Genomic DNA, 27,639 nt, shown 5'->3' with positions numbered 1-27,639 from the left:
ATGAAATTTAACATGTCCTAATGTCAGATTCTTCACGCAGGATGGAGTAACGCTGTGCACAAGTAAAAACTGGAAGAGGAATGCCTGGCGAGCAGCCCTGCAGAGAGGGACCTGGGGGTGCCGGTCAGCAGCGGGCTCCGTATGAGCCATCAGCGTGCCCTGGCAGCCCCGAGGGCAAACCACACCCTGGGGTGCATCAAACCCAGACCAACCAGCTGGTCAGGAGAGGGGATTGTCCCACTGGATTCAGCGCTGAGTGCAGTTCTGGGCCCCACAATTTAAGAAGGAGGTGAAGGTGCTTGAACGTGTCCAGAGGAGGGCAACAAAGCTGGTGCAAGGGCTGGAGGGAATGTCCTGGGAGGAGTGGCTGAGGACTCTGGGCTTGTCTAGTTATGGGAAAAGGAGGCCCAAGGGGCGACCTCACTGCTCCCTGCAGCTTCCTGAGGAGGGGACATGGAGAGGGAGGTGCTGAGCTCTTCTCCCTGGGATGCAGTGACAGGACGGGTGGGAATGGTTCAAAGATGTGCCAGGGGAGGCTCAGACTGCACAGGAGGAAGCATTTCTTTACTGAGAGGGTGGTCAAACCCTAGAACAGGGTTCCTGGAGAGGTGCTCGATGCCCCAAGCCTGCCAGTGTCGGAGAGGCATTTGGACAATGCCCTTAACAACACGCTTTAACTTTTGGTCAGCTCTGAAGTGGTCAGGCAGTTGGACTAGACATTCGTTGTAGGTCCCTTCCGATGGTTTTCAGTCTATTCTAACATTGCCATAAGGGACTAGAGTTTCCCTGGTAAGACTCTTAGTGGTGAAAAAAGACTGTGTGAATGGGAGAAGGGGTAGGGACAGAGCAAAGCACACAAGACTGTGTGGCTTGAAGATGTATGGCCGAAGATCCTACCATTAGAAGACATGCTACCATATCTGCTAACTCCTTCTGCAGTTTGTTTTGTTCTGCTGACAGCAGCTGCAACCTTAGCAGAGAAGCCCATAACCAGGGAAGAGCACAGCCAATAGGTAAAGTGAGGCAGGCTGAGTTTAATATGAGGCTCACCACGCATCAATTTGTTTGAAACCTAGATCTTTTCTGGGTTTTTTGGATCTTTTTTTAGGAACAAAAGAAGTTCTCTGAGTTGAAATGGAAACATGTTTTTCAAAAGAAAGCAAAAGAAGACTTGGAAGCGGAGAGTCGAATGCTAACAAGTGACCCTGTTGTTGCTGTTCAAAACACATCCTGGCGTTTGTTCTCCATACTGGTTTATCCAGTCTGAGGTTTCATGGCTTTCTGCACCTTAGGCCAGATACCTGCTGCAGTTCTCTGAAGCTGTAATTATTACACATTGTGCCTGCAGGGCACAACTGATTACAAAAAGGCCAAGGCTGAAAACCGAGGAAGAAGCAATCCTCTGTTTTTAATGATTAGCAGCAATTTATGAAAACTTTTTTTTTTAAGTAGACCTGTGAAAGTTTTGCATGTGTAGAAACAGTGAAAACTTAGGCATTAGCTTCAGCAGCTCTCCTGTGGTACAGAGTTTTAACTGAGAGCAAAACAAAAAAAAATTCATGTGGGACACAAATGCTATTTTGTAAGAGTAAAACATCCTGGAAGTGAGTGAGGAAGCTATGTCAGAGGCTAAAATTACCATCTATTAGGCAGTTTATATAGATGTGCTGGAGGTAGGCAGATAGTGGGCGCCTTCCTGCATTCCCATTTCATTCAACATACATTTCCTTGGGAGCATTTTTTTAATTTTCAACTGATGCTATATTCTATTGCCAAGTTGTTTTTCTTTTGAAGACAGGTTACACAATCCAGTGCGAAGAATCTGTCAAGCAACCCTGTAGCATACAATTATATAGATAAAACAAAGGCAAAATAAAGTAGGTCATTCTATTTTATTTGTTGAAAAGAGTCTGATTTTGATGGTACTAGCTCATATTGAACCCAGTAAACGTGCACTCCTGAAAACTTTGAAAAGTAGTGCCTCCAGCAGTACATCCTTTTGGCAAGGAGACCTTGATGTTTTCACATTGGGATTTGGTGTACACAGAAAAGCCAGGGTGTTAACTGAAAATACGCATGGTCATCTAAAATAGAAAAATAGCAGCGTCTAGGGCACTGGGGAAAGTAGGAGGTGGCTAGGATGTGGAGATAGGGGCACAGAGAAGAATGAGGCTGTATTAGGGGATTTGCTTTTCTCTCCAGTACCCTGGAAGGTGTGGAAGAGTACACCGTGTACTAATGCCTTGGCTCTCGCTGAACCCTGACAGAATGACTGAAAAGAAATCCTTTGCCAGCATGTGCCTGTGTGGGCACACATATTTGTCTACATGTGTCTCTGTGTGTGTATGTGTGCACGCACCTCAGTGCAGATGCGGGATTTGTCAGGCTGGTGGCCAAATTAAAGCAATCTTTAAAAAACTAGCACAGACTGGACCAAAAGATTTTCGTGGTACTGTCAGCCTGAAGCTAAAGTCTTTCTAACCACTAATACCAGTCTAACAGCTTTTCTCTGCCAGGGACCAGTAGCAGATACTTAGGAAGAGTATAAAGGGGTGTGTGCAAAGGAAAAATATAAAAGGTGTGTATAAAGCACTACTTCTCCCAGTAGACCTTCTCAATTTAGCAGTCTGTTGTTCAGGGACTTCCTAAAGCAGATACGACATCTGTGTAATAGCTCTTCCTGGACCTATCTCCTGTGAATTTGATCAGGTTCTCTTTGAACCCATTTTTACCTTTGGTTTTCCCAGGATCCTGTGGCAATTTAATTACACATTGTGTGAAGAAGTTCTTCCTTTCGCTAGATTTGAATCTTTAGACCTCTAAGCCTTACAGCTGGCTGCCTTCCTCCCCACAGTTCTTGCACTCTGAGAAATGGTGAAACATCACCTAGTCAGGACTTCACAGGACTCTCATATCTCTACTCAGCCATCTGTTTTCTAAACTAAGAAATCTCTTTCCTCTTGTGGAAGCCTTACCGTATCTCCAACGATCCTTGTCCTCCCTTTTGAACTTCTTCTGCCATATCGGTCCATAGCAAAATGCTTTGCTCTGCTTGTCAGAGGATACGTTCAACCAAGCTGAAGAGTTCTGTTCACTCCATATTTTTCAGTTTGCTGGTGCACGACATGCAAAACTGCAGTGGCATAACCGTGACTTTGCATCGTTTGACAACACCTGTTTTGAAAGAACTGCAAGCAGTAGGCGCTACAATAAAATGTTTGTGTTCTAGGCACTCACCAAAAAAATATACACAATCTATTGCAGAAGTTTTCCAGGGATTGGTGTGTCTGAGAAGCTATTTGTAGCTTTCTTCTGCAGGGGAACTGGTGTCTTTTATTTATTGAACAACCCTTCTCAACTCCTATTTTGCTTTGCTTTACACCTCTTAAAGCCTCAGATAGACAGCCACAAATTCCCTCTGTCAGCAGGGACTGATACAGTCCTCCCTGAGGTCTGCTGCACTCCTCCTGGGGTATCGGGATCCATCAGGTATATAGGACATCAAATTTGCCCTCAGCATCCTTCCGTCTGCTCCCTCCCCAGCTGCAGACTAAATACACTTGATGAAGTTCTGCTGTCAGCTGCATTTGTCTAACGGGCTATGGCTCTTCAGTCGAAGGTGGAACATAAACGGAAGGGGGTGAAATGGTGCTCAGCGTCCAGCTCCACTGTCTCCTCAGCATTTTCATTGCTGCTTGAGCTCAGACTAGAAGTAGAACTGGTAAGGGCAAAAACGCCAAAATATCACAGGGAAATGGGTCCTAACACTGGTTTCAAGAGTAAATGTGAGATTGTAAACAAACTAGAAGCGAAGTATCAGCTGCATGAGTGCACAGGCATCCTAGATCAGTAAGAAGAAGGAGTGGGAATCTGTCCCTCTTCAGTTCAAGACTATGTTCATTCTGAAGCCTGAAAATTGCTAATTTAAGTAACATTTATGTTAATTACTTTATGAGTCTACCTTCATTATCTCCTCTCATCATGAGGCAAGACAAATGTCTGCCTCTCTTGCATTTTTCCTGTGTTCCTCACTGCATCAATTTCTGGAGTTACCCCAACTCTCTGTAATTCTTTGCCTGCAGAATTTCCACTCATTCCCTCCACAATTTGCTGCTTGTCATGTCTGCTTTCGCTACCAGCCCCTGCAACAGCATTAGGTGTCTCTTAACTCCTTATGCTTACCTCTGCTCCTTCTCTGCCAGCCTCTTCACCTCAGATGCCTTGGACTGCAGAATTTGGAGTGCTGTTTACTTAAAGTAAAAACACCCAAACCCAAAGCCCCAAACCTCCTCTTTCCCCTGCTTTTGCCTTTACCCTTGGGGTTTGCTCTGCCCTCAGAGGCTCCAACACAGGAAAACTACGCAAGGTGAAAGGAAGCTACCTACAGGGTAGCAGCCATCGCAATGAGGGTAATATAGAGAGCGACTGAGAATGCTAGCTTTGGTGAAAAAGAGAAGATCATTTTGAACCTGAAGACTGAATGTGAAAAACAAAATGTCCGAACACTGGAGATTTGCCCTAAAACTGAGAGGTGGCAGTGGTATTAGCAGGTACATTATTATGAAGAGTAATTATGAAGTAGCAATGCAAAATATTTACCTGGGTTAAAAATACTTATCTTCTTCATAAACAGAATGTATAACGTTGCATAGATAGTGGACTCATTGGTATTACTAACTTCTCAATCTCACATGTATGATTTTTAAATGTGGCTTGTGAGATGGGTGTGCAACTTCAAAGGGATGTAAGTTTTAAAGGTTGAAAGATAAGCCACTTCTTAAAATTGGGCCCCTTCAAATTTTCATTAATTGGGAACAAAAAATTCTGAGCTACTGACACTATTGGCTGTCTCTTGGGCTATCCTCTGGCTTTGTTAAGCCACACAACGATTAGGGGTACTTGCCTCAATAAACAGTGAGCTTTCATGGAAAAAAAAAGAAATGTTTGTTTGTTGGCTTGCAATGAGAAATGACGTTTATGCTGATCATTTCAAGAAAAAGCTCCTCAATGTAGCACTGAGAGCTGTTACTTCCAGTCTTAGGAGGAGTGGCAGAATCTTAGTAAGTCCTTTCTTACCAAGTTACCTAGAAAAAGCTTTCTAAACATTTTCTGTTTGTGCTCTCCAAAGCTTTCGCAGGTTTACACGATCTAATAGTGTAACAACAGCCGTGCAAGCAGACCTGGATTTCCATGAGAACTTTGAAATAATTGACCCTCAAGAGGACAATATGTGTTCTGGACAAATATCAAGACAGTTTTCCCGAGATGCAAGCACCTCTACCGTTAGCATACAAGGATCAGGAAACCATTACCATGCATGTGCAGTGGATGATGACTTTGATACAGATTTTGATCCGTCAATTTTACCTCCTCCTGACCCCTGGATTGACTCTATCACCGAAGATCCTCTGGAAGCTGTTCAAAGGTCAGTGTGCCCACGAGATGGCCACTGGTTCCTGAAGCTACTTCAGGCAGAGAGAGATCGTATGGAGGGCTGGTGCCAACAGATGGAGAGAGAAGAACGGGAAAACAACTTACCTGAGGACAGTAAGTAACTGTGTGCAATAATATTGCAACTACAAAAAGTGTTTAATATAGGTCAAATTTATTCCAGTGAATAATGTATCGTGCCCTTTCTTATTTAGCTAATGAAGCTACGCTGTGATTCTCAAAAGGACTGTATGTATGTATATAATAATCCTTATTACAGCTGGCAGGGAATTGTAATGGTCGGCACTTCTGAAACTCCAGAGGTATTAGCTTTTTGGGACTGCATAGTTCAACGGATAATTAGGAGATTGTGGTTAGGGATCTTGTAGTACTAATGTTTCTTAACTCTTCCATTTGAAATCACTTCTCATAACCTTAGAATATAATTGAACAGATTCTAGTTCCTTTTCATTAAATTCATATTTTGGTTGCCTTTTAAATGGTGATTGGCATCAGAGTCTTCAGAGGCTTCTCCCAACTGAAAGAGATTTCAGTTGTCCTTCCAGGTTGTTCTCCCTCTCTTCCCCTCTCCAGCCTCACTTCATTTCCCTTGCTGTTCTCATTCCTCATTGATCTTCCCAGTAAAACAAGCTCTCCATATTATGTCATAAAAAAACACACATGCAAAATACGTCTCAGCTGTCACCACTGCTGGAAGTATTACCCTACCTGTAAGGTAATGGGAATGTCCAGTAAGCCTTACTTAGTAAGAAAGGTTGAGTAGCTCACGTCTTACTCACTCTAATTACGGAAGAAGAGCTGAACGTCTGCCTCCCTGTCCAGAAATTTTTCTCCCAGTAAGTTTTTTCCATTTACTTCCATTACAAGGAGCAGTACTATTGATAGCTGGACATAGGTAAACCTGTGAACTTAGGAGAATGCGCCTTGTGAATGAAGCTTTTTCAAATTCCATCACGGAGCTTCTAGAAAACACTAAGGAGCAGCTGCATATAGAGAGTTCAATATCCTATAATTTAGGCACACCTAAGCGTATTTGCCTGGATATACAAATAACACTTCTCCGACCCTCAGATTAACTCCTACCAAAGCAAGGACTACTACTTCAGCTCCGAGATTGCTTCTTCCAAATATCTAACCCTTCCTCTGAAGAAGGGATACACTAGAATTCTTTTGAGATGTAAAGGTTTTGATTTATGGAAGGAAAGGAATTAACAGTGACAAAAATTACAATTTTTTTAATTCTTAGAAATGCATAAGCGGTTTCTGCTGGAACTTTCCATTCAGCCCAATGAAAGAAATAACCATAGAGAAGCTTGATCTAGCTAGTTAGACACTATTGTAAGCAACTGAAAGCTGATTTTTAATGGAAAGTATGAGATAACCTTAACATTAAGGTATGTTAAGGTATGCAAAATTTCTGTTGTATAATGGGCTAATGATTTCTTCTGAGGGAAAAATCGGACAATCTTTTAGCAAGGTCTGTTGTGACAGGACAAGGAGTAATGGTTTTAAACAAAGGGAGGGTAGGTTTAGACTGGATATAAAGAAGAAATTTTTCACAATGAGGATGGTGAAATGCTGGAACAGATTGCCCAGAGAGGTAGTGGAGGCCCCATCCCTGGTAACACTCAAGGTCAGGTTGGATGGGGCTCTGAGCAATCTGGTCTAGTTAAAGATGTCCCTGCTCACTGCAGGGGGATTGGACTGGATGACCTCTAAAGATCCCTTCCAACCCAAAGCATTCCATGATTCTATGAAAAATATAGAAGGATTAGCCTTCAAAGTAGATCCAGATTCCCCAAGTTTTAGAGTACTTGAACGTAATTTTTAATTTACATCATCAATACATTCAAAAATCTCTTTGAACATGTACCAGAATACAAAGGTTTTCTCTTGTTAGTATGCAAGAAATAAACCCCATGAACCAAGAGATTTAGATTGAAGAAAAATTGTGAACATATAAAAACCAGGAAATACACAACAGTTTTAAGTCCAAGCCACAAAACCCACTTGCTTTCTCTTTTCCACAACAATTTAGATGTTGGACATAAGGAAGACATTTTCTACTATGAGAGTGGTAAGGCACTGGAACAGGTTGCCCAGAGAACCTGTGGCTGCCCCTTCGCTGGAAGTGTCCAAGGCCAGATTGGATGGGGCTTTGAGCAACCTGGTCTAGCGGAAGGTCTAGGAACCATGGCAGGGGTGTTGGACTAGAAGACCTTTAGAGGTCTCTTCTGACCCAAACCATTCTGTGACTCTATGATTCTATGACCTGATAATAATGGAAAAAACTACAAATATTTTATTTGTGCACCAAAGTAGTTATTCACCTCGGGAAAAGAACATGAAATGAATTTCACAAGGCTGATATATGCAAAATGTGTATATCCATGAACGGAGTTTTCTCTCAGTGTCTTGATGTCCTTGATACATGATAGTTTTAAAGTGCTCTTCATTGAGCATTAGGTGGGAGAAGTCAGTTATGGGGAAGATAAAGGAGGGGTTAGGCTGGCTATTCCCAATGCCTCTTTACAGAGCGCATGGCATGTGTTCTGCGGATTGTTCCTCTTCTTCATATTTCTGACTGGCACTTCTTGTGATTGCTGGAAATGGGAGCAGGAAAGGTGTCACCCACATTTTGTGGTCACTGGTGAGGTACTGATTTCAGTGCGATGCTGTCGGCTGCGCTGACACGTGGCAGCTGCTGCCTGCGGAGGCTGCCTGGGGCTTTCTGCTGCAGCTCAGCACGCCCGGCTCTACCTGGTGCCAAGGAAAAGCATATGGTCCGGCCATGCTGCCCACTCAGCAGCGCCAGAAACAAAAGCCTGGCTGTTACAAACCATGCCCTGAAATATGGCTTTTTCCTACATCTATAAACTTTGAAGTGAAGGAGAGAAGAAGAGGTGTGTTTGCCTTGGTTTTCCTAATGAAATGTAACCAGTGCAAGGAACGCATCCTTTGTTTTCAACCTGACATCCCCAGCGTGTGTTTGGCCAGATAACAAAATAACGAGAACGTGTGATGAGCGAGGTTTTCTCAATGCCATGGCAGCTGACAGAGGGCTCGTCCCCCCGGCGCTCCGCGTAAAACGATCCGCGCTTCCTCCAGACAATGTGGCCCTTGTGCGAAACAGCTGTCTCGGGGAGACGGCTCGCTGCTGTTTGACAGTAGCTTGTATGTTACAGAGATACGTTGGGCATTATCTAGCTGGGAATGAATCTACCAGATGGGACTGAATGTTTCTAGCTGGGAAATGGAGTCTGCTGCTGTGTATAAAAACAAGCTGTGGTTCAGTGGCTGCACGATGAAATGCCAATATAGAGAGAAATGTGGCTCCCCTTCCGCCATGAATTATTTATTGTATAATATATTCCGGTTCTATCTGAAATCATTTTCTGATAAAGACGCGGCATGTGTAACAGGCAGATGAATACTGCTCATAGTTTTTAAAGCTAGGATACTTGGTATGGTTTCTGTGTATTTTGCTGCTGCAGGGACATTGGCTACAAACTCTACAACTCTCATTTAAAAAAAAAAAGATGTTAGAGATATGAGACTAAACACCTTGTGAGAACTGACTGACACTTTGGATCAGGCCTCAAAGTGAAATCATTTGCCTTTATTTTTTTCCTCCTCCCCTTCTGCTTTCTCCTCCTGCCTCTCAGCTGCAACATTTCATGCAGTCAGAGCCTCTCCGCTGACGCTGGTGACATTTGTCTCAGGCCTCTGGAGTAACCATTGGCACACAGAGTTAGCAGCACCAGGCCTGGCTCCCCGCACAGTGCTGTCAGCGAGCAGCCTCTGACCACTTTTTTTCACAGCAGCGGTGGGCACAGGAGCATGCACCTATGGCTTTGGCCTGGATTTTGCTGAGGTTTTTGCTGTTGTTTTTATTTCACATGGGGCATTAACCTTTCTGGAAGAACTGGAGGGCTTCATTTTGCCTTCCTTCAGAAATGTTTCTCTTCCATGTGGTGTTGTAATGTGGCTTTGATGCGAAGATAACCATCAGAAGCAAACAGTGGGCCTGATTCACCACAAGTCAGGTGTAATGTGGGTTTAGTGGTGAGACAAGTCAGGTCAATCAAGTAAAAACTAAAATAGAAAACCAAGGCTCTGACAAGACATGTCGTTTTAAGTGTCTTGCGTGTATATTACACTCCTCTGGGCTACTCTGCAAACAAAGGTTGACCTCAAATCTGCAGTGACCTCGCTGCTTTAGGACCAAAGCCTCTGCAAATCCAGCCAGTCCTGGCGAATTATGCAATGCTTGCACACTTTCTGCTGTTTAGGTTTGTTTTGGTTGTTTCAAAGGAAAACTTCCAGAGTGAAGGCTAGACTCAAGAGCAGACAGTAAAGGAAAAAAGATGTTTTTTATAATAGTTGTGCATGGTGAAAGAAAAGGAGACCCTTGAATTTGCTCTCGGCCATGAGCAAGCAAAACCTTTTGCCGGTCGTCTGCAGGGCTTCCACTGCGGCTCAGAGGAGCGAGGTGGCTCGGTCCCGCAGCAGCGTGATGCAGCTGGGCAGAGGGACGGTCACCAGCCCAGCGTCCATCAGGCCAAGTCCGGCTGCCTGCCCAACTCATCCTTTCCTTCCTCTCGGTTTCTCTTCTCCCCAGAAGGGACTTCTCCATCTGCGAGTGTTTCTCCAAGGAAAGCCAGCTCCCGGCTGGAAGCCCTGCCAGTGTCCAAAGGCTAGCAAGGAAAAAACAGAAACCTGCAAGCAAGGAAACAATACAGTTTGGGAAAAAACATGAAGCGTGCTCATAACAGTCGAGTAAGTCAGAGTAGATAAGGAAACTGCTGCACTCCCATCATTTACTCATGCAGACAGCCCTATTAATTTCAACACTCCTATAAGTAAACATGACTCAAAGCAAGGACTGCCCCTTCCATAGCTTGCACCGTTTGGCTGTTTGCTGCCCAACAGCTGAGCTTAAGACCTGAGCAATAGCTTTAACGTTGAATTTCCTGGCTTTTGTCATGCTTGGAGTTATTTAAATGTAAGTCTGTCAACATGAATAGGCGAAAATGCTGGCGCATCCCGGCTTGGAAATGGATTGTGACAGCTCTATGGCAGGATTTCTTCATATGCACAGTGCCCAGCCAACATCTGCAACGCAAATGTCAGGCTGTGGCCCTGTAATTTCGGCTATTGTTCCTGCCCCATGCTCGCTCCTGGGGCAATGAGCTCGTCGCTGGGTTTCTGTTCCCTAGCTTGCGCCTTGCCTACCAACCAGGTGTTTTCCCATTAAAGGCATTTGATAGTCACAGTCCTGAAGTGCCTCCTTTGTCACTCCTTAGACCCTGGGGCCTGTCAAAGTTGAAATGCAAAGAGATCAGTTGATGTTTAAGGACGAATAACTGCCTCTGCTCCTCAAAACTCCCGTGGCTTCTGTGTGATGACTTTTCACATCACTTCAGGTGGTTTTTGTCTTTGTTTTCGTGTATTTTGTTATCCTTGTAATACACACAGTCTCCTTCCAAGGTAGAGCAGATGACAATATCACCGATTCTTTGCTTGTGTTTGAAATCCATTTTTTTTGTTGTTTGATTTCTTTTCCCATGAAAACGGGGAGAGAGGGAGGAGACACATAGAGCTCCACCATCCCAAAGTAGGTGCTATGCAGTTTTTAGAACCAAGAGAAGCAAGAACTTACTGCTTGAACAGCACATAGTCGAAGTTTATATTTGAGAATGTTTTAAAAGAACAGGTTGTGGGGTTAGAGACACAAGGAAATTCACTGGCATGTGTTTATCCTAGAATAACATTCTGAGACCCGTAGTCAAGAAGAGTAATAGTGAGGAGGCGCTCCACGGTAGCTGAATTGTATCAAAGTAGCTATACCGAAGCAGTTCTCTCAGAACAGACTTAATTGTCTGTTTCTTAAAAGTCATCACAGGAAAGAACTGGATTTGCAAGGAAGAAAGGTCACAGCAAGTTGGGGGGGACAGGGGAGAGGAAAACTTCAAACTATAGAAACAAAACACTGCAGTTGACACACTTCTCCTCCTGAGGAAGGGGTGACAGCAAAGCGTATGATGGATGTTAATAATGTAGTTTAATGCATTCCTGGAAGGCATTCAGATCCGACAGTGCTGAGTGTGCTGTATAACCCTGTATGGAACAGAAAGCAGACATGAATAACATTATATAGGTGTTTAAATCCGTTATGATTGCATCTTGATGGGTCGGTATTTTTTGTTGTTGCTTGGTTTTTCACATTTTGTTTGTATCTTATTAGCTGAACACATCGATTTGAATGTTCATATGTTTTTCTCTGTACCCCATCTTCCTCACTGTTAAAGATTTCTCCAATTCTTTTCTTATGCATTTTGAGCATTATCTTTGCAATTCCACTTGTTTTCTTGGTATTCAGCTTCAAACCTCGCAGGATTTTCTCTTTAGAAAGTATCAGTCTGTTTTTACTTTTTGTTTTTTTTACTACACCTTGGCCTTTCTCTTTGGCACCGGAGGTTTTGGCTGAGTAAGCAAAACGAGCATTCTGCCTTGAAACACTAAAAGCAACATGCGTTTGGAAACAAAACTCTTGATAAGGCTTTGTGCCTTCTGGAGAAATTCCTTTCAGTCTTTCGCACGCTTTGTCTTTTTTCCTCCTCCCCCCTAAGTTCCGTGACGGAGTTGGTTGTTGACTGGTTGCACATTAACAGAGCGCTTGCTTTTGAGGGGCGAGGAATCAGTGACACTTGACTAGATACAGCCGCGGCTACAGCAGAAGTGGCAACAATAGAGAACAGCATCAGCATGCATCCCACAGTCAGCTGGGATGATGGTTTTTAGGCAAATAGCCAGTCGCTAGGCAGCCAAGGACAAGGACTTCCTTTTCCCTCTGCCGAGATCTCTGCATATTAAGCTCTTCTTCCCTCAAAGAAAGGGGCACGTTCCCATCCATCATCGACAAGGTGTATTTACATTTCTTCGTGCTTGGGACGTGATTTCCAGCTCGGGTGGTGCGGGTTTCCAGGAAGAGCCTGCCTCGTCTATTTTTTGTCTCGAGAAGTCGAGAGACTGTTTTTTCTCCCCTTCTCATGTCTTGGGAAGCATCGGAGTGGCCGAGCTCCAGATGAGGCAGCTGTTCCCAAATATACTCAGTGGGAAGAGTTTTCATAACAATGGGAACCACATGAAAGCTCCCGGAGTAGCTCCTCCTACTATTGAAGAGTCCTTTCAGTTGAGTGGTTTGCATATTGCGTTGCATAAATGACTAGACACACCAAGGGGTCCATTTTCAGCACTGTGCACATAGAATTAGACACGCAAGCCTTGCTAACAATAATGAGAGTTGTGTGCAAAACTCCCTGCGCAATATGCTGAAAATATTCTGCTTAGTGAATCTTCCAGCTCACGGCTATTTCCTGGCAGTGCTGAGCTGAGTTCTGGGAACAAAATGAAAGTCTGGGCTCTGTGTGTGTTCACACAGCTCTTTCCTGTAGTTTCTGAAAAAAAACGTGAAAATAATTTCTCTCTCCCCCCCCTCCTTTTTTTTCCCTTTGTACGTCTAAAGTATAAATGAACTCCACATCCCACTTTTCCTTCAGCAGCCTGAAGGAGTGAGCTTTAAGGCTGCTGAAAGAAAAGCCATTTGCCTTGAAGGAGCAGAACACAGATTTCATACTACTGTGTGTCTGGTTTCAGTTCATCATGAGTGTTTGTTCCAGTCTGCTTAGCGTGTGGCTACGCAAGCGAATCCCTTGGAGGGGCCTTTCGCTTACCAAACACTGCATGGTGACGTGCTGGTCGCAAGCTGCCGACGTGCACTGCGGCTGGTCACAGGACCATGAGACCCTAAAAATGTGGTCGGGGGGGGGTTATAGCAAAGTTTTATTTATTTATTCATCTACTTGTTTATTTTTCATTGTGGTAAGTCAAAATACTTTGCAATATTTTCCCAGTGGAGCTCTGCTAACGTTGTGTTAGAATTTACACAAGAAGTGACCATGTCCAAGGGATGGTACAGAGGATGGTGGCTTCGGACTGGTATCTCTTCCAGGCTATGCCAACAATTCACTCACCTTGAGCAGCCCACTTCATCTCTTTGTTTTACCTCCCTCACCTGCCTCGTGTATCCAGACTGCAAATTTGCCATGGAGAAGTTGCTGTGTTCATATGAGGGCTGGGACAGTGCAAATATCTATGAGTAGAAATGACACATTTTTTTTATTAAATGGAATTAGTTTTAAAATAAAAATTTAACCAAAGAATTGGGTGATAATAAGTTGCTTCAGCTGAGAGGGAAAATTAATGGTGGAGCCAGATACATCCGTGATGCCAGCCTGTTTATTTAAAGAGAGTGCATAAAGCACAGTTGTTGTTGGGGCTTTTTTTCTGCGCACTGAAAGTCCCAAACAAACTGGTAGCTGCTTTCTTACAGCATCTATTTTCTTTCAGTCGGCAGTCCCCGAAATGGCACTCTCTTTTCTGGATTCTGCCTTACTGCCAGTTGAGGCCTTGCCTGTCTTTCTGCTCTGTTTCTGCATGCTTGCTTCTTTTATCACATGTACACACACACACACACACACACACACACACGCGCGCACACGCACGCGCACACGCGCACACACACACACACGCACACGCACACGCGCACACACACACACACACACACGTACACACACACACACTCCCAGACACAACCAGAACTCAGTAAAGCCCCAGGGAAATGCCCCAGGTCTCTGAATGCACCCGTGTACACCTCGGTTTCAGGCTGCGTATTCCCAGCTACCCCTTGCAGCAGTAAAACCTCACTGTTTCAGTGAGGTTGAATGCAACCAAAACTTGTATGAACTCCTGTTTTATTCAGAGGCATTCACTATGGGCCGTCTTCTGGTTCACTGCAGTCGTTCACAGCACTCAGCCAGCATGAAGAGGCCGTAAGTACCCAGCTGTCTGTACAAAGGAGTCCCCAGACAGCCCAGGAGCTGGGCTCAGACTCTTTTAACACCTCCCTCCAGGTCACCAGTAAGGAGAGGCCAGGGTGTGCTTGCTCCCTGAAGTATGCCTGCGCACCGCACCTGGGTTCAAAGGCAGAAGCCGCTTCAGATTGTGCTCGTGGAAAATACTCTGAGGGTCCGAATGAGATTCATTGGTGTGCATTAAAATCACGGTTCCCTTTCTGGGGCTGAGCCACGCAGTGGAGCAACACTCAGCTAAACCTGAAAACAAGGTGCTGAGTTGCTAAGCAAGGTGGCAGAAATGCTGGTAGATGCAGCGTTTTCCAAACAGTTTAGATGGCATCTCAGCTTCTGAAAGCCGCATGTCCTTGTGGAGGGAGCTGGGTTCGTATCCAAAGCCTGAGCATGGGTCACAGTGATGATGACACGTGTAAGTTCTGGTGAGCTTTCTATACACGGTGCAAAAGCTTTTGGTTAGCCACATTTACACCGCCATGGTAGTGCTCTTTGCTGGTTTCAACTGGTCTTGCTGGGGGAATAAGAGTAAGATGCAGCAAAAGATTAGTATTTTTGCCTAGTGAAGATCTGACCTTAGATTTATCAGCTTGTCTCTAATCCATAACTGAGAGATAACATGCTTTTTGAAAGCCAGAGCTGACTATTGTGCATCTTTCTTCTCTCTTTTTACAGGCTTTTAGTTGCCCGCAGCAAAGAGAGCATCGTGACTTACGTTTCTTTTCATTTCAGTTCTAGGGAAAATTCGAACTGCAGTGGGCAGTGCCCAGCTTCTCATGGCCCAGAAATTTTACCAGTTCAGAGAACTTTGCGAAGAAAACCTGGTATGTAACTTTTCTGCTAGACACTGCTGTGTGCGTTTTACTAACCCTGCCAATAATCGTGCCTAAACTAGGCAGATTTTCTGACTAACATGGTATTTTCTCCAGCTGATATGAATTTGGGATTAACTCTATGAAACTTCACGGAGTTCATACGAGTTTCGCAATAGCTTGAGAGCCTTAAAATAACGACAGGCAAAAAGCTTTGGATGAAGTTTCACTGAGCTCTGCTATTGACTTCAGAGGAGCAAAGATCTGTCCCTTGACCTCTGTTTCAGTTCACGTGGGGACAGAGATGTTTGGGTAAAAGACCTTGAGGTATTTCAGGGTGGGCCAGCAGTCTCATGAGTGGGGCTTTCGTGTGTAATCCCAATGCCACCTGTATTAAACAAGGCAGAAATACCAGGAAATCAGACATTGAAAGTTGGTGCTGCATGTTCTACAACCTCAACAGTGAAAGAGAGAAAAAATAATTTTCCAGAGTGCTAAAAGGGCAAAGAGGAAAAAAGCCAGTATGTTATCATTATTATTACTGTATGTAATTGGTATATGCTAACACTATTATTATTATCTGCTTTTTTTATGCTGTTAGTAGTAGTAGAATCACAATGATATTCCTGTTGATAAATAAAAATGTATTTCACACTGTTTATCTAAAGCAGTATTCTCAAAAATGCCAGCACTTACAAAAATTTTCAAACTTTTTAATTAACAATCCTTCCTTGCATAGTAGATACAATGCACTTAATTCCCAATTTTGGCATAAATTGCTAGAAGCCCAGGAAGCATAGAGAATTATGCTCTGTCAGCATAGAATAGGGAAGGGAAGGCAAACCCTGTGATGCTCAGCGGAGCGGGGCCACCATCTTCCGCTTCAGTTAGTGCACCTCTGGAAATCAAGCCCCAAACTAAAATCTGCCTAAGTGGACAAATGCAACAGAAAATGGCTCTGTCTGAATATGCCTTCTAATTCTTATTATAAAAATTCAAAAAACATTCTAGTTGTGCATCTTTGTAAATAAAAGTCTACACCTGGGCAACCTGCTAGTGTCAAGCACTGAAAAACTAGGAATCTAAGTATAATCTCTGGTCTCCTCATGAATCTAAAAATATGCTCTTTTCAATAATTGCTCCTTTGGTGGTGTAATCGTCCTACCAAAACCATTCATCAGTGTTGCTGTGAAAAGCACAAATAGAAATTTCACAAGGCAAGCAGCTGATTCTTTTGGGTTTATTGCTTCTGGTGAGGGAGAAAACACAGAGTAAAAGTTCTGCCACGCAGAACGACATGCAAGGTTCTCATATTTATTTATTTCTTTACTAAAATATATCAGTGTAATCTTACGAGGCCACAGCACCCGTGAACCTTTGCTGACTCAGACTGGTGTAGGGGTTGCACAGCATTTACTAAAAAAAGTGCTTGAAGTGAGCCTATGCAACACCTCATTTGATCTGAAGAGTTTCGACTGGGAACCAGCATACAGATACACAACCTGTAGAAAGCTTTCCTTCATATGAAGTTTGCCAGCAGAGCAGGGACCATTTCGTGTATGTCCACTGCATGCAAAAAGTGTTCAGAGCTGGGTTGCGCGGAAGGCGCACAAGACAGCACGGGATCTCGCGGGTCACCAGCCTCTGGCCCCCGCCATGCTAGAGGTGCTAGTGGCCTGGCTGTGGTCTTCTGTGTAATAGTCTCGGGCTGATGAGCTGGACTGAGTTTATACCTCATTCTTCCCAAAAATGTGCCTGTAAAAATAGAGTTACGGTGTTTCTGCATGTTCTCTTCTGAGATTTTCACCCCGCAGAGGTTATTCTTGTCAAAAAAATATCAAGAAATTGGCCTGAGGTGTATAAGAGGCAGTTATACTTAAGAAGGCATATTTTTGTAGACCTTAGGTTCTCAAAGTGGGAAAAAAGTGTTCACACGTTGGTATATCGCTATTTGCAGATGCAGCAAATGTGTGTTCACACAGGTCTCAGTCTTTTGACAAGCGTGAACGTGGCAGGGAAGCCTTCCTCATGAAAAGGAAGAGGAGGCTGGCAGTTAATTTCAGCGTGGTTAGGATATCACCAGTTGTGCCCAGGAACATCCCGAGGCAGATGCCAGCCACCTGCCCTTTCCCCCAGTCCGTGGCGGGGAGCTGCTGCCTTTGGTGAGTGGAGGCTTGCCGGGGCACAGCGGCTCAACACCCAGCCGGACTTCTCACAAAAACCCCCTGCCAGTAAGTAGCGCTCCACACTATTGCTTCTCCCTCTGTGTCTCACCAGTCGCCTGGGTCTGCTGAAACTGCTTTGTTAGTGAGACTCGTGACCGCTTGCACAAATGCTTTACATTAAGAGGTACTAAAGCCAACGTGTTTTTTTCTTCTGTTGTACAGAATCCTAATGCACATCCACGGCCGACCTCCCAGGATTTAGCAGGGTTTTGGGATATGCTGCAGTTGTCCATAGAAAATATTAGTATGAAATTTGATGAACTTCATCAGTTAAAGGCCAATAATTGGAAACAGATGGATCCTCATGACAAGAAGGTAGAACATTGTAGATTTTGTATGCTTCATTTAAAACCCTGCACAAATACTGGACAGATTAAATAGGCCTCTGTGTTACAGCGTTGACGTTAAAAATGTGAAATGAAGCTCATATAAAATTAATTTCATTGTAATAACAATGTTTACATAATAATCATCTGGGATATTATCTGTAATATGTTTCAGGCATATTTTTAAACCAAATCTGTCTTTGTGAATCGGAAAATGGGAATGTGGTACTTTGTTAAGCTTTACGTTTAATCATATTAGACGATCAATCGTTGGAAGGAACTGCCTTATATATTGATTCTTAAAATTAAATAAATCACATTTACGGTTCATATTATTGCATATAGCAAGAGTTCTAGGTTGTGTTACTGAAAAAACTAGGGGAGCACTGTAACCATCGCTGACTTTGGTAACCAGATTACAAACAAAGCGATATCAAAAATATGCCTTCCAAAATGTTACATGAAAGAACTTCTACATCTTTTTTTTTTTTTGTCTGTTTGGGTTTTTTGTTTATTTTGGGTTTTTTAATGGATGATTGCATGAACAGGTTCACTTTGCTGGTAGCGTTGTTTACCCAAGGTAGCATAAAAATCATCTGGAGCTTTGGTCTGTTTTTTTAAATGTAGTCTTCTTCTGTCACCATGAAAAGCTAACACATCTCCAAGTGTGAGCCACATTTCACTTTCCATTCTCATTTGGCACCATTATTTGCCTTATTTTTCTCCTCACTATCCACATCAAGACTAACAGCACTTGGGTGAGCCAAAATACACAAACGTTTCAGACAATCCTTAAAAAACAGACCCGTTCCTAGAGGAATCAACGGTCTAATGTTGTGCTCCTATGGGTGTGTAATTTGATGGCTGAGTTTCCACTGTGGCTGGTCTGATACCAATGAGTAGAGCCAACAGGTAGGGCTGCCAGAAGGAGGGGGAACATGACTTACAGGTACAGCGGCTCAGACAGAAGTCCGGGATGCCCCAACTTACGGTCAGCTGGCTGCCGATGACCAAAGCGGTGTTTCCTTTTGGACAAATAACGATAATAATATCAAACCCCATTAATCTTGCAGCAGGAAGTTTGCAAAAGCAGTGCTGGTAGCACTCTCCCTCCTCCTCCGATCAAGACTAAATACTCATTCCTGACTTAGGAGTGCCATGTTCACATCATTTATGCACACCTAGTGTGTTTTGTAGGGGAATGAATGGGAATGTGTTTTCCTAGCCCAATGTACTGAAGGCAAGTCATTTTCTTATCTTCTTTTTTTTTTCAGTATCTATCAGAAAAGGAAGTTAAAAGCGTCAAACATGCATGCACAGAAATGCTGGTATATGGTCTTTCATTAGCTTTTACAGTAAAGTGGGTAGGCCGAGTGTTTGCAATTGCAGCAGTAAGAAACGAGAGCTTTCCTTAAAAAAATGTGCCTTTTCTTTGCTTCTGAAAAACATTTCAAAGGGTTTCCAACAAAAAGAAGACTATAACGGGTTAAAGGAAGTTAAGTAGTGCTGAAGAAAGGGACCTACAGTAGGAAGGTAAAGATTTTAAAGAACTACACTGACTGTTCCTGTTTCAACAGCATTTGTCTATGATTGTATATAAAACAGTTCGTCTCCTTTCTTAAAAAGGATTAAAAAAAAAAGGGAAGAAGAAACTTTCTGCGGGATTGATATTTGCAGTTGCCTTTGGCCTTTGCCACTGGGCCCTTTTTAAGCAGCGTAGATTAATCCTTGGACGGAGAGAAAAAGCAAAGTATGAATAAGTGTAACCAAGCATCTTTATATTTCGAGCCATGGAAGCTGTTGTGAGCAGCATGAGAGAAAACGAAAGGGCAGAATGGGACCTTTGTAATGCGATAAAATCCCTTCGCTCAGAGACCATGTTCACAGTTGGAAGGGGATGTAACGTAAAAGACAATCTAATTAACTTGACAAAGTCTTTGTGGCCGCCTGAAATTCAGACCTGAATACACTTTTATTTTCGGGAGAGATCCCTCTCTGAGGGTTTTCCTTTGCTGGGTTTTTTTGTGTGTGTGTACATGCACCAGGATGTATATGAAAGTCCTCCTTGTCAATCACGTATCCCGAGCTAGCTGACACCGTGATGATTAATGCATGTTATCTTAATGGTTTTTAAGTTTCTCCTACTGTTTTTTTTCTGTTTCTAGCTGACTGTAGCTTGTCATGCCTATTCAGCAGGAGGCTAGCGTTCATGAGCTTGCACAGTGAGACCCAAAGTGTGGGATTTTTGAGCAGCGATTAAGCCACTACACAATACACACATAAATATTTGGTGTTTTTATTAAAATACTTATTCTAATACACCAGCTGCAGGCGGCTAGTCCCCGTCTGCACTCGGGACCGCCAAACCCCTGCATCTCCGTGTTGCCAGACTGCCCGGCGTTCTGCACACGCAGAGGCGGGCAGCAGTGGAGTCGGGGCTCTGACGAGCACGAGCGGCATTCAGTCCCCAGCCGCTGTGTGTGATGGCGGGAGGCCACATCCGAGATGCTGTCCCTGCTGGTGCCCGGCCGCGGGGTCCCCCTGCCCCGGGGACCCGCACTAAGCTGTTAGCAGCGGACGCTTCGGTTTCGCACACACCATCCCCAAGGAGAAGTAGCGCCACGGCCGGCCCTCCCCTCCCCTTTGCCCTTGCCATGTGTTTATGAACCCTTGAGCTCAAAAGCCAGTTCACTGAAGACAGAAAGGCAGATAAGAGCTAACAAACCTTAGGTAAAATGTGTGTTCTAACTACTGACGTATCCTAGTTTTTCCCGCCTTTCCCTGAGAAGCTGTATAATGCCATTAACCTTCTGCTTTGATCAGGAGAGAAGGGTCCCTCCTCCAGTGCCAAAGAAGCCATCGAAAGGTCAGGTGCCACTCATACGAGAACGCTCTCTGGAAAGCTCGCAGCGTCAAGAGGCCCGGAAACGGCTGATGGCTGCCAAGCGCGCTGCATCGGTCCGCCAGAACTCAGCTACCGAGAGCGCCGAAAGCATTGAGATATACATCCCCGAAGCCCAGACCAGGCTATGAAGGGATCCAACCGGGAGGACTCTCTCTGGCAAGACAAGCCTCATGTATAATCTGCCCCTCTAGGCTCCTGCTCATGGTCACCATGAAGTATTTGTACCTCTTCCTCCTCCTCCTCCTCCTCCTCTCTTGCTCTCTCCCCTCCTCCCCTCCTCCCCTCTCTCTGTACGCAGCTGCCCTGATGCTCCCAGTGAACTCCACTGCCGTGGCGTAGTTGTCGGTCCTCCGAGAGATGTCCTCTAATCACCCTTGCTTTCTGAAGGTTCGCCCATGTCATCACGATGCTTGGTCACATGTACTGATGCTGCCACTTTGCCTCATGTAAACGAGTACAATCCTCTTTTTTTTTTTTCTGTTTGAAACAAATAAACGCAGCGCTCAGACTTCCACACACCCACGCACCTGTACAGTAGATGCTCCGTTTAACTTACTCATGATCTTTAGTTGACCTAAAGCTAGTCTGTTACCCGGTGTACAGCAATACCAAACTGTAGGGGACTTTGGAAATTTCAGTCATGCAGGGTGATCCTTTTGGACTCTGCCGTCTTCCTCACAAAAGATGAAAGGAGCTATGACTCAGATTCCCTTCTTTTTATTACTGTTTTTTTTAAAGCAGATGGCGCACTTTATTCTAGACCTCCTCTGAATCACACCTTTTCACCTGAATTTAAGGAGTCACACAAGGGGAGGGGGCTGAGGCGGGAGTGGGGAGGGGGAGAGAAAAAAAAAAACACAGATCTGTGGGAGTGAAAAAGTGGAAGCATATCCCGCAGGTGAGATGGCAAGGGATAGAAAAGATCCCATGGAAAGATACCTGCACACTCACAGCTGCACAAACTGCCTCATTTTTATTTCATCGATCACTACTTAAACATTTCAATCAGCAGAAGATTGTAAATTCGATCTTCCAGGGAAATAATCTATTTTGAAAGGCAATAAAAGAGTGAAAAGGAAGGAGATAAGAAGAAATGACAGTTGAAGAGATAATATAAAAGAAGGATTTTCTTGTCCAAGTATTAAGAATTTTTAAAATTGTACTGTATTGTCAATTCCTCTTGTATTGTATTGTATGGATTATATTGGTTAAAAAAAAAAAGAAAAAAGAAAAAAAGCTTGGTTTTGTTGATGTCTTAATCTCGGTGGGACCACCCGATCTCACACGTCCACACAGCCACACACGGACACCTGTAGGCGAATTGCTGTGCAGGGAGCCCCCGATGCCTTTCCAGGCCAGGCTTGCTTTGCTCTATCCACAGTGTGCTACAGTTCAGACTCCTTTTCGCCAAACAGTCCGTATCTAGGAGTACGTTTCTATTTCAGCCTCCTCTTAATAGTAAAAAATACCCACTTGAAGAAGAACAATAAAGTATTTTTCACAAGTCATGGGATCAATATGAACTTAATTTTTTTCCACGACAAGCCTTCCTACCCTGGCTTCTGCCTTTGTTTTGCAATCACGAAAAATATGCATCCCAAGTAGCTCAGTAATACTGGGGGGAAACGGCAGACAATAGGGCTGGAGAGGAGCATGAGAGGTCAGCCCCGGCGTGCCTGTCCCCGCAAGCCGCCCCCGGCCGAGGCCAGAGCTCGTTCTCTGGCTCCTCCGGCGGGGCACGATGCCGGCCATGATGCCGCCGAAGCCTCTTGGAGAGCCGTGCCGGGCATGCTGCAGAGCGCCAGGTCGTGTGCGTGAGCGTGAGCGCGGGGGCACACGTGCATGCCTGGCTGGCGTGGGTGACACCGGTGGCCCCGCGGTGATGCTCCCCCGAGCCCTCCGCCGGTCCCCACGCTCTCCTGGCCCTGGCTGCCAGGGCCCAGGTACCGGGAGGGGAAGGCAGGCGGCTTTCTGTCCTCGACGGGCACGGGCCGAGGGACAGCCCCGCGGCAGAGGGGCACAGGGCACAGCCACTGCTGCACCCCAGCACTGGCCAGCTGTGCCCACAGCTGTCAAACTGCTATGGACGGTCCAGCCCGCGAAAAATCCCACCGCACGGGTGGCGAAACGCTGCAGCTTGCACTTAAAAAGCGTTGAAGATCGTCATCAAAAATTTAAGCTCTTGCTAAAACTATTCATCGAGATCATGCCAGACAGCTTCTTTTCCTACGACATCATAGCCAGGTGCTAGTTTAATTTCATTCAAGAAAACAGGAGAGGTAATAGGTTCTGGCACCAAGTATTTTCATAAGAGCATACTAAAACCACTAGAGAATTTGCTACCTCTCAAAGCCATTGATATCTGAGCTACGTCTTTATAAACAGGGCACAAATATTTACTGCTGTGGTTTACAAGATAAGGGCTAATAATTTAATATATACAAGACTTTTAACTAGAGTAATCAGAAATCCAGTGTAACCCTAGAGTGCTTTGTGTCACAGGAGCTTCGAAAGGTTTGACCCTCTAAGCGTTTGAATACCAGTGCGTTTGCTAGTTTTGAAACACTGCGTTTAACTTTTAGCAGCAACGGAACGTCACCGTGTTTGCAGTATGTAATAGTGCCAACTGCCACTTTTGAGCGTATATAGTCATAGGAAGTGTTAATTATTTGGAACTCATTTGTACCGAAATATTCAAAGCAGTAGCCAGGTGAGAGTCCACATTCACAACCGTGTCGCAGGCTTATTTAGTTTCGTGAACTTTTTATGAAAGATGAGTTAAGACTTTGGTTGACAAGTGGCTACAGAAATTCATATCCAGCAAGTTCCCCCCTTAAAGAGCAGAAAAGCAAAGACTGTCTAGTCTTGTACATTACGAAGTATTGTATTTGTATATCATAGATTATTTTCATATCTATTTTAAATGAATCTATTCTTAGCTGAATGCCTGCTAGTGCATTTGGCGCTGGAGAGGGTGTTATAATGTTTGCTTGGTTTTTTAGCAAAATTTTAAAAGTACAACCAAGACCAGGAAACATAAAACAGAACAATTCTGCCCCTAGAATGCCACTAGTTAACCACTTGACTCATTTACCAACACGAGTGCTAGTATATTTGCTCTATCATCTCTTTTAGTATAATTTGTAACTATTTGTTTTTAGTCTAACCTGCCCAGTGTATATTAAAAATGCCTATATTCTGTTTCACTTTGGTACTAAAGTATTGCTTTTTTTTTCCTTGGGGGAAATTTTAGAAAAGGTTGCTTTTGTCTCCTGCTTCAAAGTTTAAAAAAAAAAAAAAAGTATTTATTATATTTTTTGCAGATGTTTCCATAAAATTCTCATAATCTTTTTGTAAAGAAAGATGAAGAAATGGATTAAAGATTTTTAACATTTGAAAAGGAAAATAGAAATAATTTATTTGTAATATATTTCAGTTTATTTATTGGTGTTCCCTTAATGCCTTGATGTGTACTATCACTTTAATTTAAACTGTATCTTTGTGAATTTATTGGTTTTCTGGTTTGGGGTTGGTTTAAAGGAATATGGTCAAATGCGTATTTTAAGTAACTGGAATGTAAATCACTGGCCTACCTGCATTCCCAAATGTGATTTTAAACATGGTTTTGATTTGAAACAAAAGACACAAATCTGAACGCCTTTAGACAGAGGAGAGTGTTTTTATGGCTTAGCGATTTGGGTTTCCATAGGATTATCTATCTATCTAGTTTGTGTGTGGAGAGGAAAATGTAAATAGATGAATGTTTCCCATAATGTAAAAAGAGCAAATTAATAAAATAATTAATGCACTGCTTGTAAGAGCTGTGGGTTTTCAATGCAAATTTGTTCTCCCAGAACTGCCGAGGCATTTCATTTGATGTGGTCAAGAATAAAAGCACGAGCAGCAGAATGTTTCTCTTAAGCCCTCATTGCTTAAGCCCAATCCTGCAAAGTCTCATATGAAGAGTCCCGCTGAGCGCCCTGGAAGTGCTCATCTGCACAGATTTACTCACAGGCGTAAGTGTTCCCGTGATCAAGGCCTTGAGCCTTAGCAACATCTTCAAAGGCTTTTCCGCACGGAGCCCAGCCAAACCCTGCTGAAGATGTCAGGAGTTGCAGTGGTGACTTCAAAAGCAGCAGCGAGAAACCCCCAGTCGGTTTCTTTTTCCCCTCGCTGGTTCCCTTCATCTGGCACTTGTCTCTGGTGATGGCTGAAACGCGGGGGGCAAAAGGGATCCCTGGCAGACAGAGATAGCTGACTTTCCCTTCGCTGGAGTCCTGCTTCCAGACTGGGCTTTTCCCGGTACATGAAACAAAGACAGTCACCATATCTCACAGAAAAATGTGCCGGGTGATGCTGTTTGTGGCCATACCAGCATTTAAATAGATTCTGATTCAGTCTGTAGAGCCTAATAGTTGTGTTAATAGCATGCCAGTGCTGCACCACGTCCTGTTTGCCCGCATTTAGACCCTCAGCACAGGATGATCAGAAAGATTTGTGCCAGGGATCTATAGGCTGGGAAACTTCTGCTTAAAGGTTTATTACCACCGAGGTGAAGGGATTTCTCTTCATCTGCTGGAATTTATGTTCTCGTTGGTCACTGATAAACTGATAAATCAGGGATGGGAAAAAAAAATGGTTTTTTATTTAAAAACCTTTCTGAGCTGGCTGGTATCTTCTTGTAATGAGAATAGATCAGAAGGTGTAAAATAGCAGGTATGCTTCAAGCTGTTCTCCGGCAGAAGAATGAAGAAGTCCAAACCATGGCTCATAGCCCTGCCTTTCATGCATGCTTAAGGTAAACTTTATCCCTATTTATACTCAATGATCCCTTCCAGATCAAATCATGAGCCTTCCCCACGAGTGTAGCTCGTTGTCAGTTTGTTTGCCAAAGTCTGTTCTCTCCTGCTAGACGCTTATTTTTGCAGCACGCGGTAGGGAAATAATACATTTCAGCTGTCAGTTTGGAGCATGCTCGCCTATCAGATCTGTTGAGAGTTGGTGTTGACTTTGAGCTGACGTTTTTGATAGCAGTTAATAATAAAAATATCAGCCACTCTGCTGCTGTTGGCATTTGTCATTGGAGTGTTAGGTTTATACATGGCTTGGAGTGCAGTCAACAAGTGAAGTTCTCCTTTCCCACTACGCGTCACGTAGCGGGATCAGGTCAGCCCCACCAGGCTGTGATGCACAGGTGGGCTTGCGCCGAGCAGACCTGGGACCAGCACCCACGGCTGAACCACACTCGTCCCCCTTCCCTTTAGTCTGATGCTATGCCAGTGACCTAAAAAGAATTGCTGTCCTGACGCAACAACCTCATTCATTCACAACCATCTTCCCTTCCCCGTGCTTTCGTACGCAGTGGGGAGGTTTTTGCAGCCCCTCTTCTGCGCTGCTGCTCGGCCGCTGTCGTAGCCGGAGCAGGTAGCCACGATCACTTGATTCATCAAGACGCGTTTGGACACCAGCTGCAAATCATGACGTGACCGGTCTCGTCAGGGAGCACTCAGGCTTTCCCACGCTCGGGTCCCGTTGGCGGGCAGCACCCTTTCCAGTAGTGCGGGCAAATACAGCGGGTCCTCTGTTGCTCCGTGAGTCACATGCCCGACCTGCAGCAAGACAAAGGGACGAGGAAAGGAACAGGGCTTCCTGGTAATTGTGTTTTTCATGGTTCTCTTCACTGATCCGGTAACAACATAATCACAGAAATTAGAGACAGAACAGCTCTGCTGGGGCATTGTGTTAACACTCTGCCAGTTCCAGATTGCGATCTACCAAGCTGTGGCAGGTAAGTCATCACCTCCCTGGCTGTGCTCCACCCAGGGGAGGAAAATAACATGAGAGAGAAAAAAAAAAGAAGAGACGTATTAAAAACCAAGCTGAGCTGTGACATTGCCACCACCTATTATGGGCGACTCTGGGTGCAGGGGCCTTCAGCATGTCGACTCCGCTCTGAACAGTCCCCGTGATGGGGTGCCGGGCTTTTCCTCATTTTCAGCCAAGCAGAATGGAAGCAATTATGGATTTTGCCAGCTCTATTCAAAGAAGAGAAAGACTGGAGCACCACAGAGTCCCCGGAGAAGGCAAACACTGCATGGCCCGCAAGCCACTCCACCGCCGCTCTGGCACATATCAAAGCTGTCAAAGGTCCAGGCAAAGGGACGGGCCTTGCCTGACGTTAAAGAAAAGCGGTAGGACAGAGTGTGAACGATGTTTTATGGGTATCAAATGTCTCACCGAGGTAAGACATGTCACTTGGGTAAACAACCGTGTGATGAGGCAAACATTCCGGAGACGGTAACTAGGGAGCCAAGACGTTAAACAGCAGAAGGTAACCCCTTCTGATGTAACCAACCCGTTTCCCCGTGGGCACGCCTGGCCTGTTGTTTATCCCTGGCTTTTAACTAGAGAGTTATTGAAATCATGTCTTTAAAATAGTATGGATTATTTTTTTTTCCTATTGTACTGGCTATCGGTGCTCAGAACCGCAGTCTGGAATCACTCAGCAAGCTCGTGTTCAGCGACGGGTTGCTGCAGCCCTGGAACCAGAACTGCGCTCATCCCTGCTGTCGCTGTGCGCGCTCCACAAGGGGTGCAGCGCTGAGATGGTAACGCCCTGCGCGAGTTGGGCTGTGCTGTTTGTCATCTTACAGCATGCTCTGTTGGCTTTTTGTTTGGAATAAGTGTTCATAACGATAACTCGCTGTGCTCCAGTCGCTTTGCCAGTCTAAGGAAGAAAACTTTCCCACCACCTGAAGAAAGGGCAGTACTGAAACTTCTTCAATTTGTATACAGTTCTGGCAAACCACGGCTACGCTGGGCCTAAGGTGGGGAAGTGGGGATAACTGCTGCACTGAAGTGCATGTCATTCCTCATCTCTGCACACAATAATCGACAGTGAAAGGGAAAAAATTGGTACTGGTCAGGCAGCTCACGGACGGCGCGCCAAAGCTGCGACGGCGTTTTGCCATGCTGTGCTACTGGGGTGAA

At 44.5% G+C, this 27,639-nt stretch overlaps 1 protein-coding gene across 10 annotated transcripts in view; it reads left to right on the top strand.

Annotated features, from left to right (window-relative positions):
- DLGAP1 (DLG associated protein 1) overlaps nucleotides 1–24,462 on the top strand; it is a 451,293-nt gene extending 426,831 nt beyond the window's left edge. For all 10 annotated transcript variants that reach the window (XM_075416406.1, XM_075416413.1, XM_075416410.1 and 7 more), the window contains 4 exons: nucleotides 5,129–5,547; nucleotides 15,114–15,205; nucleotides 17,581–17,733; nucleotides 20,568–24,462. In XM_075416406.1, the coding sequence (XP_075272521.1) occupies nucleotides 5,129–5,547; nucleotides 15,114–15,205; nucleotides 17,581–17,733; nucleotides 20,568–20,777 (874 nt within the window). In that variant the 3' untranslated portion in view covers nucleotides 20,778–24,462. The remainder of the gene's footprint in view (nucleotides 1–5,128; nucleotides 5,548–15,113; nucleotides 15,206–17,580; nucleotides 17,734–20,567) is intronic.
- Nucleotides 24,463–27,639: the final 3,177 nt, after the last annotated feature.

The sequence above is a fragment of the Opisthocomus hoazin genome, chromosome 3, assembly GCF_030867145.1.
Source record: "Opisthocomus hoazin isolate bOpiHoa1 chromosome 3, bOpiHoa1.hap1, whole genome shotgun sequence".
Lineage (NCBI taxonomy): Eukaryota > Metazoa > Chordata > Aves > Opisthocomiformes > Opisthocomidae > Opisthocomus > Opisthocomus hoazin.
This window is presented reverse-complemented; position numbering and strand designations above follow the sequence as displayed.